The sequence below is a fragment of the Heptranchias perlo genome, chromosome 23 (assembly GCF_035084215.1).
Source record: "Heptranchias perlo isolate sHepPer1 chromosome 23, sHepPer1.hap1, whole genome shotgun sequence".
NCBI lineage: Eukaryota > Metazoa > Chordata > Chondrichthyes > Hexanchiformes > Hexanchidae > Heptranchias > Heptranchias perlo.
The window spans coordinates 42,438,519-42,452,302 of record NC_090347.1 but is presented as its reverse complement, the minus strand read 5'-3'; the positions used below and the strand labels follow the sequence as shown (position 1 = coordinate 42,452,302).

At 43.3% G+C, this 13,784-nt stretch overlaps 1 protein-coding gene across 1 annotated transcript in view; it reads left to right on the top strand.

Annotated features, from left to right (window-relative positions):
• Nucleotides 1–13,784, top strand: part of pkd1b (polycystic kidney disease 1b) — a 146,001-nt gene that overhangs the window by 41,473 nt on the left and 90,744 nt on the right. Inside the window, exons 9-10 of the mRNA XM_068004381.1 lie at nt 2,673–2,848; nt 3,597–3,733. Of these exons, the coding sequence (XP_067860482.1) occupies nt 2,673–2,848; nt 3,597–3,733 (313 nt within the window). The remainder of the gene's footprint in view (nt 1–2,672; nt 2,849–3,596; nt 3,734–13,784) is intronic.

Below are 13,784 nucleotides of genomic sequence, written 5' to 3'. Positions count from 1 at the left end.
GTTCTGTCTCCTCTCTCTCTGATGGTTCCATCTCCTCTCTCCGTGAGGATTCCGTCTCCTCTCTCTCTGATCGTTCCGTCTCCTCTCTCTCTGATCGTTCCGTCTCCTCTCTCTCTGATCGTTCCGTCTCCTCTCTCTCTGATCGTTCCGTCTCCTCTCTCTGATCGTTCCGTCTCCTCTCTCTGATCGTTCCGTCTCCTCTCTCTGATCGTTCCGTCTCCTCTCTCTCTGAGGGTTCCGTCTCCTCTCTCTCTGATCGTTCCGTCTCCTCTCTCTCTGATCGTTCCGTCTCCTCTCTCTCTGATCGTTCTGTCTCCTCTCTCTGATCGTTCCGTCTCCTCTCTCTCTGATCGTTCTGTCTCCTCTCTCTCTGATCGTTCCGTCTCCTCTCTGATCGTTCCGTCTCCTCTCTGATCGTTCCGTCTCCTCTCTCTCTGATGGTTCTGTCTCCTCTCTCTGTGACGGTTCTGTCTCCTCTCTCTCTGACGGTTCTGTCTCCTCTCTCTCTGATGGTTCCATCTCCTCTCTCTCTGACGGTTCCGTCTCTTCCCTCTGTGACGGTTCTGTCTCCTCTCTCTCTGATGGTTCTGTCTCCTCTCTCTCTGATGGTTCTGTCTCCTCTCTCTGTGATGGTTCTGTCTCCTCTCTCTCTGATGGTTCTGTCTCCTCTCTCTGTGATGGTTCTGTCTCCTCTCTCTCTGATGGTTCTGTCTCCTCTCTCTGTGATGGTTCTGTCTCCTCTCTCTGTGATGGTTCTGTCTCCTCTCTCTGTGATGGTTCTGTCTCCTCTCTCTGTGATGGTTCTGTCACCTCTCTCTCTGATGGTTCTGTCACCTCTCTCTCTGATGGTTCTGTCTCCTCTCTCTCTGATGGCTCTGTCTCCTCTCTCTGTGACGGTCCTGTCTCCTCTCTCTGTGACGGTCCTGTCTCCTCTCTCTGTGATGGTTTTGTCTCCTCTCTCTCTGACGGTTCCGTCTCCTCTCTCTCTGACGGTTCCGTCTCCTCTCTCTGTGATGGTTCTGTCTCCTCTCTCTCTGACGGTCCTGTCTCCTCTCTCTCTGATGGTTTTGTCTCCTCTCTCTCTGATGGTTCTGTCTCCTCTCTCTCTGATGGTTCTATCTCCTCTCTCTGTGATGGTTTTGTCTCCTCTCTCTCTGATGGTTCTGTCTCCTCTCTCTGTGATGGTCCTGTCTCTTCTCTCCGACCTGTCTTACTCTGGTTGGTTTTATACAATCTAAAGATCTGTCAGTTTAATTGTTTTGACTGTGTGACAATCTCTCACTCCTCCTCTTGCTCCTGGATTCCTCTTCCTAGAAATTTTGTTAGCATCTTTGTTCCTTTTTTTTTTATTCGTTCTTGTGATGTGGGCGTCGCTGGCAAGGCCAGCATTTATTGCCCATCCCTAATTACCCTTGAGAAGGTGGTGGTGAGCCGCCTTCTTGAACCGCTGCAGTCCGTGTGGTGACGGTTCTCCCACAGTGCTGTTAGGAAGGGAGTTCCAGGATTTTGACCCAGCGACGATGAAGGAACGGCGATATATTTCCAAGTCGGGATGGTGTGTGACTTGGAGGGGAACGTGCAGGTGGTGTTGTTCCCATGTGCCTGCTGCTCTTGTCCTTCTAGGTGGTAGAGGTTGCGAGTTTGGGAGGTGCTGTCGAAGAAGCCTTAGCGAGTTGCAGCAGTGCATCCTGTGGATGGTACACACTGCAGCCACAGTGCGCCGGTGATGAAGGGAGTGAATGTTTAGGGTGGTGGATGGGGTGCCAATCAAGTGGGCTGCTTTGTCCTGGATGGTGTCGAGCTTCTTGAGTGTTGTTGGAGCTGCACTCATCCAGGCAAGTGGAGAGTATTCCATCACACTCCTGACTTGTGCCTTGTTGATGGTGGAAAGGCTTTGGGGAGTCAGGAGGTGAGTCACTCGCCACAGAATACCCAGCCTCTGACCTGCTCTTGTAGCCACAGTATTTATGTGGCTGGTCCAGTTAACTTTCTGCTAGGAATTTGACTCTCAGTATATAGCGTCATTAGTTAGGAGATTAGCCGGTTGCTGAATCGGCCCTTCAGTGTAATGGCCCTGACTCTCTGTGCTGCAGTCTGATGAGGCTCCACACGAGGAACGGAATCTCACAACTGCACTTCTGCAGTTGTTCTCAGTGCCAAGATGGATCTCATTAGGGCTTCACGCTTATGGGATGGCATCACCCGAGCCCCTCGATTAGATTCCAGCCTGTAACTCAATCCCAGGTATCCCCTATTCTATAAATAAACCACCCAAACCCCTCGATTAGATTCCAGCCTATAACTCACTCCCAGGTATCTGCTATTCTATATATAAACCACCCAAACCCCTCGATTCGATTCCAGTCTGTAACTCACTCCCGAGTATCTATTATTCTATATATAAACCACCTGAACCCCTCGATTAGATTCCAGCCTGTAACTCACTCCCGAGTATCTGTTATTCTATATATAAACCACCCGAACCCCTCGATTAGATTCCAGCCTATAACTCACTCCCGAGTATCTGTTATTCTATAAATAAACCACCCAAACCCCTCGATTAGATTCCAGCCTGTAACTCACTCCCGAGTATCTGTTATTCTATATATAAACCACCCGAACCCCTCGATTAGAATCCAGCCTGTAGTCTTTTGCTGTATTTTTTTTTACAGCTAACGGCAATGAATCCTGTGAGCAGACAGAGTGTGGAGACTGAGCTGGAAGCAGACACCATGCTCCCCCTAATGGATCCACAGTTTATTAACGTGTCCAGCATGATCCCTGTTAACAAGCCACGAAGATTCATCCTCAAAATCAAAGCGGACAGTTTAGCAGAGGTCACGTTCCGGTGAGACACCAGTGTAGGTGTGCGTGTGCTTGTATGTAGGTGAGTGTGTAGGTGTGCATGAGTGTAGGTGTGGGTGTTTGTAGGTGTATGTAGATGTGCATGCGCGTGTATGTAGTTGTGCGTGAGTGTTTGTAGGTGCTTGTGTGAAGGTGCTCGTGCATGCTTGTGTGTAGGTGTGTGTGCGTGTGTGTGTGTGCATGTGTAAGTGCGGGTGTGTGTAGGTGCGGATGCGTGTGTATCGCTGCTGGTGAGGGGGTGTGTCTGTTGGTGCGAGCATGTGTGTGCAGGTGCGGGGCTGTGTGGGTGCGTGTGTGTGTGTGTGTGTGTGTAGTTTCCGAGGTGTGTAGGTGTGTGTGTGTGTGTGTGTAGTTTCCGAGGTGTGTAGGTGTGTGTGTGTGTGTGTGTGTAGTTTCCGAGGTGTGTAGGTGTGTGTGTGTGTGTAGTTTCCGAGGTGTGTAGGTGTGTGTGTGCGAGTGTGTGTGCAGGTGCATGTGTTTTTGTAGGTGCGGGCGTGTGTGTAGGTGCGGGCGTGTTTGTGCGTGTGTGTAGGCTGTGCATGGGTATGGGTGCATGTAGGTGTGTTAATGTGTGTGCTTGGGTGCATGTGCATAGGGGTGCATTTGCGCGGTTGTGCATAAGTGTGCCTGCGTGTAGGTGTTGTGTGTATGTGTACGTGTGTGTAAGGGGGGATGGGGGTCTCTGTGTTTGTGTGTTTTCTGTTCAGTTACTTTGCCTTTTTTGTAATCAGATGGAAATTTGGTGATGGAAGTGCCCAAGTGACCCATTCCACATCCCCTCCACACTCCTCTCACCTGCCTGAGCCCGACCCAGGGACTGTGAGTGTGAACCTGCAGGATAACGTGACCTGGACGTACACTCAGCCCGGTAATGATACTGCTTGAACATTCTCCTTATCGAGATTTGTGATTTTGAAATATTCTTCCGGATAATGCAGGTGTACCGATAGAGTAAACCGTCACTCCATACAGTTAGACAGTGAGTAACCCTTACACTGAATAAACACTAACTCTGTACAGTTACACAGTGAGTAACCCTTACCCTGAATAAACACTAACTCTGTACAGTTACACAGTGAGTGACCCTTACCCTGAATAAACAGTAACTCTGTACAGTTACTCAGTGAGTGACTCTTACCCTGAATAAACAGTAACTCTGTACAGTTACACAGTGAGTGACCCTTACCCTGAATAAACACTAACTCTGTACAGTTACACAGTGAGTGACCCTTACCCTGAATAAACACTAACTCTGTACAGTTACACAGTGAGTGACCCTTACCCTGAATAAACACTAACTCTGTACAGTTACACAGTGAGTAACTCTTACCCTGAATAAACACTAACTCTGTACAGTTACACAGTGAGTGACCCTTACCCTGAATAAACAGTAACTCTGTACAGTTACACAGTGAGTGACTCTTACCCTGAATAAACAGTGACTCTGTACAGTTACACAGTGAGTGACCCTTACCCAGAATAAACAGTGACTCTGTACAGTTACACAGTGAGTGACTCTTACCCTGAATAAACAGTAACTCTGTACAGTTACACAGTGAGTGACCCTTACCCTGAATAAACAGTAACTCTGTACAGTTACACAGTGAGTGACTCTTACCCTGAATAAACAGTAACTCTGTACAGTTACACAGTGAGTGACCCTTACCCTGAATAAACACTAACTCTGTACAGTTACACAGTGAGTGACCCTTACCCTGAATAAACAGTAACTCTGTACAGTTACACAGTGAGTGACCCTTACCCTGAATAAACAGTAACTCTGTACAGTTACACAGTGAGTGACTCTTACCCTGAATAAACAGTAACTCTGTACAGTTACACAGTGAGTGACTCTTACCCTGAATAAACAGTAACTCTGTACAGTTACACAGTGAGTGACCCTTACCCTGCTGAATAAACAGTAACTCTGTACAGTTACACAGTGAATAACCCTTACCCTGAATAAACAGTAACTCTGTACAGTTACAAAGTGAGTGACCCTTACCCAGAATAAACAGTGACTCTGTACAGTTACACAGTGAGTGACCCTTACCCTGAATAAACAGTAACTCTGTACAGTTACACAGTGAGTGACTCTTACCCTGAATAAACAGTGACTCTGTACAGTTACACAGTGAGTGACCCTTACCCAGAATAAACAGTGACTCTGTACAGTGACACAGTGAGTGACCCTTACCCTGAATAAACAGTAACTCTGTACAGTTACACAGTGAGTAACCCTTACCCTGAATAAACAGTAACTCTGTACAGTTACACAGTGAGTGACCCTTACCCTGAATAAACAGTAACTCTGTACAGTTACACAGTGAGTGACTCTTACTCTGAATAAACAGTGACTCTGTACAGTTACACAGTGAGTGACTCTTACTCTGAATAAACAGTGACTCTGTACAGTTACACAGTGAGTAACCCTTACCCTAAATAAACAGTAACTCTTTACAGTTACACAGTGAGTAACCCGTACCCTGAATAAACAGTAACTCTGTACAGTTACACAGTGAGTGATCCTTACCCTGCTGAATAGACAGTAACTCTGTACAGTTACACAGTGAGTGACCCTTACCCTGAATAAACAGTAACTCTGTACAGTTACACAGTGAGTAACCCTTACCCTGAATAAACACTAACTCTGTACAGTTACAAAGTGAGTAACCCTTACCCAGAATAAACAGTAACTCTGTACAGTTACACAGTGAGTGATCCTTACCCTGAATAAACAGTAACTCTGTACAGTTACACAGTGAGTGATCCTTACCCTGAATAAACAGTAACTCTGTACAGTTACACAGTGAGTGATCCTTACCCTGAATAAACAGTAACTCTGTACAGTTACACAGTGAGTGACCCTTACCCTGAATAAACACTAACTCTGTACAGTTACAAAGTGAGTAACCCTTACCCTGAATAAACACTAACTCTGTACAGTTACACAGTGAGTAACCCTTACCCTGAATAAACACTAACTCTGTACAGTTACAAAGTGAGTAACCCTTACCCTGAATAAACAGTAACTCTGTACAGTTACACAGTGAGTAACACTTACCCTGCTGAATAAACAGTGACTCTGTACAGTTACACAGTGAGTAACCCTTACCCTGAATAAACACTAACTCTGTACAGTTACACAGTGAGTGACCCTTACCCTGAATAAACAGTAACTCTGTACAGTTACACAGTGAGTGACTCTTACTCTGAATAAATAGTGACTCTGCACAGTTACACAGTGAGTGACCCTTACCCTGAATAAACAGTAACTCTGTACAGTTACACAGTGAGTGACCCTTACCCTGAATAAACAGTAACTCTGTACAGTTACACAGTGAGTAACCCGTACCCTGAATAAACAGTAACTCTGTACAGTTACACAGCGAGTGATCCTTACCCTGCTGAATAGACAGTAACTCTGTACAGTTACACAGTGAGTGACCCTTACCCTGAATAAACAGTAACTCTGTACAGTTACACAGTGAGTGATCCTTACCCTGCTGAATAAACAGTAACTCTGTACAGTTACACAGTGAGTAACTCTAACCCTGAATAGCAGTAACTCTGTACAGTTACACAGTGAGTAACCCGTACCCTGAATAAACAGTAACTCTGTACAGTTACACAGTGAGTAACCCTTACCCTGAATAAACAGTAACTCTGTACAGTTACACAGTGAGTGACCCTTACCCTGAATAAACAGTAACTCTGTACAGTTACACAGTGAGTGACTCTTACTCTGAATAAACAGTGACTCTGTACAGTTACACAGTGAGTGACTCTTACTCTGAATAAACAGTGACTCTGTACAGTTACACAGTGAGTAACCCTTACCCTAAATAAACAGTAACTCTTTACAGTTACACAGTGAGTAACCCGTACCCTGAATAAACAGTAACTCTGTACAGTTACACAGTGAGTGATCCTTACCCTGCTGAATAGACAGTAACTCTGTACAGTTACACAGTGAGTGACCCTTACCCTGAATAAACAGTAACTCTGTACAGTTACACAGTGAGTAACCCTTACCCTGAATAAACACTAACTCTGTACAGTTACAAAGTGAGTAACCCTTACCCAGAATAAACAGTAACTCTGTACAGTTACACAGTGAGTGATCCTTACCCTGAATAAACAGTAACTCTGTACAGTTACACAGTGAGTGATCCTTACCCTGAATAAACAGTAACTCTGTACAGTTACACAGTGAGTGATCCTTACCCTGAATAAACAGTAACTCTGTACAGTTACACAGTGAGTGACCCTTACCCTGAATAAACACTAACTCTGTACAGTTACAAAGTGAGTAACCCTTACCCTGAATAAACACTAACTCTGTACAGTTACACAGTGAGTAACCCTTACCCTGAATAAACACTAACTCTGTACAGTTACAAAGTGAGTAACCCTTACCCTGAATAAACAGTAACTCTGTACAGTTACACAGTGAGTAACCCTTACCCTGCTGAATAAACAGTGACTCTGTACAGTTACACAGTGAGTAACCCTTACCCTGAATAAACACTAACTCTGTACAGTTACACAGTGAGTGACCCTTACCCTGAATAAACAGTAACTCTGTACAGTTACACAGTGAGTGACTCTTACTCTGAATAAACAGTGACTCTGCACAGTTACACAGTGAGTGACCCTTACCCTGAATAAACAGTAACTCTGTACAGTTACACAGTGAGTGACCCTTACCCTGAATAAACAGTAACTCTGTACAGTTACACAGTGAGTAACCCGTACCCTGAATAAACAGTAACTCTGTACAGTTACACAGTGAGTGATCCTTACCCTGCTGAATAGACAGTAACTCTGTACAGTTACACAGTGAGTGACTCTTACCCTGAACAAACACTAACTCTGTACAGTTACACAGTGAGTGACCCTTACCCTGAATAAACAGTAACTCTGTACAGTTACACAGTGAGTGACTCTTACCCTGAATAAACAGTGACTCTGTACAGTTACACAGTGAGTGACCCTTACCCAGAATAAACAGTGACTCTGTACAGTTACACAGTGAGTGACTCTTACCCTGAATAAACAGTAACTCTGTACAGTTACACAGTGAGTGACCCTTACCCTGAATAAACAGTAACTCTGTACAGTTACACAGTGAGTGACCCTTACCCTGAATAAACAGTAACTCTGTACAGTTACACAGTGAGTGACTCTTACCCTGAATAAACAGTGACTCTGTACAGTTACACAGTGAGTGACCCTTACCCAGAATAAACAGTGACTCTGTACAGTTACACAGTGAGTGACCCTTACCCTGAATAAACAGTAACTCTGTACAGTTACACAGTGAGTAACCCTTACCCTGAATAAACAGTAACTCTGTACAGTTACACAGTGAGTGACCCTTACCCTGAATAAACAGTAACTCTGTACAGTTACACAGTGAGTGACTCTTACTCTGAATAAACAGTGACTCTGTACAGTTACACAGTGAGTGACTCTTACTCTGAATAATCAGTGACTCTGTACAGTTACACAGTGAGTAACCCTTACCCTAAATAAACAGTAACTCTTTACAGTTACACAGTGAGTAACCCGTACCCTGAATAAACAGTAACTCTGTACAGTTACACAGTGAGTGATCCTTACCCTGCTGAATAGACAGTAACTCTGTACAGTTACACAGTGAGTGACCCTTACCCTGAATAAACAGTAACTCTGTACAGTTACACAGTGAGTAACCCTTACCCTGAATAAACACTAACTCTGTACAGTTACAAAGTGAGTAACCCTTACCCAGAATAAACAGTAACTCTGTACAGTTACACAGTGAGTGATCCTTACCCTGAATAAACAGTAACTCTGTACAGTTACACAGTGAGTGATCCTTACCCTGAATAAACAGTAACTCTGTACAGTTACACAGTGAGTGATCCTTACCCTGAATAAACAGTAACTCTGTACAGTTACACAGTGAGTGACCCTTACCCTGAATAAACACTAACTCTGTACAGTTACAAAGTGAGTAACCCTTACCCTGAATAAACACTAACTCTGTACAGTTACAAAGTGAGTAACCCTTACCCTGAATAAACACTAACTCTGTACAGTTACAAAGTGAGTAACCCTTACCCTGAATAAACAGTAACTCTGTACAGTTACACAGTGAGTGACCCTTACCCTGCTGAATAAACAGTGACTCTGTACAGTTACACAGTGAGTAACCCTTACCCTGAATAAACACTAACTCTGTACAGTTACACAGTGAGTGACCCTTACCCTGAATAAACAGTAACTCTGTACAGTTACACAGTGAGTGACTCTTACTCTGAATAAACAGTGACTCTGCACAGTTACACAGTGAGTGACCCTTACCCTGAATAAACAGTAACTCTGTACAGTTGCACAGTGAGTGACCCTTACCCTGAATAAACAGTAACTCTGTACAGTTACACAGTGAGTAACCCGTACCCTGAATAAACAGTAACTCTGTACAGTTACACAGTGAGTGATCCTTACCCTGCTGAATAGACAGTAACTCTGTACAGTTACACAGTGAGTGACCCTTACCCTGAATAAACAGTAACTCTGTACAGTTACACAGTGAGTGATCCTTACCCTGCTGAATAAACAGTAACTCTGTACAGTTACACAGTGAGTAACTCTTACCCTGAATAGCAGTAACTCTGTACAGTTACACAGTGAGTAACCCGTACCCTGAATAAACAGTAACTCTGTACAGTTACACAGTGAGTAACCCTTACCCTGAATAAACAGTAACTCTGTACAGTTACACAGTGAGTGACCCTTACCCTGAATAAACAGTAACTCTGTACAGTTACACAGTGAGTGACTCTTACTCTGAATAAACAGTGACTCTGTACAGTTACACAGTGAGTGACTCTTACTCTGAATAAACAGTGACTCTGTACAGTTACACAGTGAGTAACCCTTACCCTAAATAAACAGTAACTCTTTACAGTTACACAGTGAGTAACCCGTACCCTGAATAAACAGTAACTCTGTACAGTTACACAGCGAGTGATCCTTACCCTGCTGAATAGACAGTAACTCTGTACAGTTACACAGTGAGTGACCCTTACCCTGAATAAACAGTAACTCTGTACAGTTACACAGTGAGTGATCCTTACCCTGCTGAATAAACAGTAACTCTGTACAGTTACACAGTGAGTAACTCTTACCCTGAATAGCAGTAACTCTGTACAGTTACACAGTGAGTAACCCGTACCCTGAATAAACAGTAACTCTGTACAGTTACACAGTGAGTAACCCTTACCCTGAATAAACAGTAACTCTGTACAGTTACACAGTGAGTGACCCTTACCCTGAATAAACAGTAACTCTGTACAGTTACACAGTGAGTGACTCTTACTCTGAATAAACAGTGACTCTGTACAGTTACACAGTGAGTGACTCTTACTCTGAATAAACAGTGACTCTGTACAGTTACACAGTGAGTAACCCTTACCCTAAATAAACAGTAACTCTTTACAGTTACACAGTGAGTAACCCGTACCCTGAATAAACAGTAACTCTGTACAGTTACACAGTGAGTGATCCTTACCCTGCTGAATAGACAGTAACTCTGTACAGTTACACAGTGAGTGACCCTTACCCTGAATAAACAGTAACTCTGTACAGTTACACAGTGAGTAACCCTTACCCTGAATAAACACTAACTCTGTACAGTTACAAAGTGAGTAACCCTTACCCAGAATAAACAGTAACTCTGTACAGTTACACAGTGAGTGATCCTTACCCTGAATAAACAGTAACTCTGTACAGTTACACAGTGAGTGATCCTTACCCTGAATAAACAGTAACTCTGTACAGTTACACAGTGAGTGATCCTTACCCTGAATAAACAGTAACTCTGTACAGTTACACAGTGAGTGACCCTTACCCTGAATAAACACTAACTCTGTACAGTTACAAAGTGAGTAACCCTTACCCTGAATAAACACTAACTCTGTACAGTTACACAGTGAGTAACCCTTACCCTGAATAAACACTAACTCTGTACAGTTACAAAGTGAGTAACCCTTACCCTGAATAAACAGTAACTCTGTACAGTTACACAGTGAGTAACCCTTACCCTGCTGAATAAACAGTGACTCTGTACAGTTACACAGTGAGTAACCCTTACCCTGAATAAACACTAACTCTGTACAGTTACACAGTGAGTGACCCTTACCCTGAATAAACAGTAACTCTGTACAGTTACACAGTGAGTGACTCTTACTCTGAATAAACAGTGACTCTGCACAGTTACACAGTGAGTGACCCTTACCCTGAATAAACAGTAACTCTGTACAGTTACACAGTGAGTGACCCTTACCCTGAATAAACAGTAACTCTGTACAGTTACACAGTGAGTAACCCGTACCCTGAATAAACAGTAACTCTGTACAGTTACACAGTGAGTGACTCTTACTCTGAATAAACAGTGACTCTGCACAGTTACACAGTGAGTGACCCTTACCCTGAATAAACAGTAACTCTGTACAGTTGCACAGTGAGTGACCCTTACCCTGAATAAACAGTAACTCTGTACAGTTACACAGTGAGTAACCCGTACCCTGAATAAACAGTAACTCTGTACAGTTACACAGTGAGTGATCCTTACCCTGCTGAATAGACAGTAACTCTGTACAGTTACACAGTGAGTGACCCTTACCCTGAATAAACAGTAACTCTGTACAGTTACACAGTGAGTGATCCTTACCCTGCTGAATAAACAGTAACTCTGTACAGTTACACAGTGAGTAACTCTTACCCTGAATAGCAGTAACTCTGTACATTTACACAGTGAGTAACCCGTACCCTGAATAAACAGTAACTCTGTACAGTTACACAGTGAGTAACCCTTACCCTGAATAAACAGTAACTCTGTACAGTTACACAGTGAGTGACCCTTACCCTGAATAAACAGTAACTCTGTACAGTTACACAGTGAGTGACTCTTACTCTGAATAAACAGTGACTCTGTACAGTTACACAGTGAGTGACTCTTACTCTGAATAAACAGTGACTCTGTACAGTTACACAGTGAGTAACCCTTACCCTAAATAAACAGTAACTCTTTACAGTTACACAGTGAGTAACCCGTACCCTGAATAAACAGTAACTCTGTACAGTTACACAGTGAGTGATCCTTACCCTGCTGAATAGACAGTAACTCTGTACAGTTACACAGTGAGTGACCCTTACCCTGAATAAACAGTAACTCTGTACAGTTACACAGTGAGTAACCCTTACCCTGAATAAACACTAACTCTGTACAGTTACAAAGTGAGTAACCCTTACCCAGAATAAACAGTAACTCTGTACAGTTACACAGTGAGTGATCCTTACCCTGAATAAACAGTAACTCTGTACAGTTACACAGTGAGTGATCCTTACCCTGAATAAACAGTAACTCTGTACAGTTACACAGTGAGTGATCCTTACCCTGAATAAACAGTAACTCTGTACAGTTACACAGTGAGTGACCCTTACCCTGAATAAACACTAACTCTGTACAGTTACAAAGTGAGTAACCCTTACCCTGAATAAACACTAACTCTGTACAGTTACACAGTGAGTAACCCTTACCCTGAATAAACACTAACTCTGTACAGTTACAAAGTGAGTAACCCTTACCCTGAATAAACAGTAACTCTGTACAGTTACACAGTGAGTAACCCTTACCCTGCTGAATAAACAGTGACTCTGTACAGTTACACAGTGAGTAACCCTTACCCTGAATAAACACTAACTCTGTACAGTTACACAGTGAGTGACCCTTACCCTGAATAAACAGTAACTCTGTACAGTTACACAGTGAGTGACTCTTACTCTGAATAAACAGTGACTCTGCACAGTTACACAGTGAGTGACCCTTACCCTGAATAAACAGTAACTCTGTACAGTTACACAGTGAGTGACCCTTACCCTGAATAAACAGTAACTCTGTACAGTTACACAGTGAGTAACCCGTACCCTGAATAAACAGTAACTCTGTACAGTTACACAGTGAGTGATCCTTACCCTGCTGAATAGACAGTAACTCTGTACAGTTACACAGTGAGTGACCCTTACCCTGAATAAACAGTAACTCTGTACAGTTACACAGTGAGTGATCCTTACCCTGCTGAATAAACAGTAACTCTGTACAGTTACACAGTGAGTAACTCTTACCCTGAATAGCAGTAACTCTGTACAGTTACACAGTGAGTAACCCGTACCCTGAATAAACAGTAACTCTGTACAGTTACACAGTGAGTAACTCTTACCCTGAATAGCAGTAACTCTGTACAGTTACACAGTGAGTAACCCGTACCCTGAATAAACAGTAACTCTGTACAGTTACACAGTGAGTAACTCTTACCCTGAATAAACAGTAACTCTGTACAGTTACACAGTGAGTGACCCTTACCCTGAATAAACAGTAACTCTGTACAGTTACACAGTGAGTAACTCTTACCCTGAATAAACAGTGACTCTGTACAGTTACACAGTGAGTGACTCTTACCCTGAATAAACAGTGACTCTGTACAGTTACACAGTGAGTGACCCTTACCCTGAATAAACAGTAACTCTGTACAGTTACACAGTGAGTGATCCTTACCCTGCTGAATAAACAGTAACTCTGTACAGTTACACATTGAGTAACTCTTACCCTGAATAAACAGTGACTCTGTTCACTTACTTAGCAAATAAGCCTTTCCCTGTGGAATAATAAGGAACTCCATGCAATTAGATTGGCTCTTTGTAAAGTTGAGAGGGCTGTTATTAAACTCAATTATCCCTCACTGTGGGAGTTCTGACACTGTCCTTGCCCACAGTGTAGTTGTAGGTATGGCTGTTCCATTGCTGATGACCCTAACTTTATTACACACTTCAGGGACTTTGCTGTTGAGTATTTTGTTGATTCATTTATC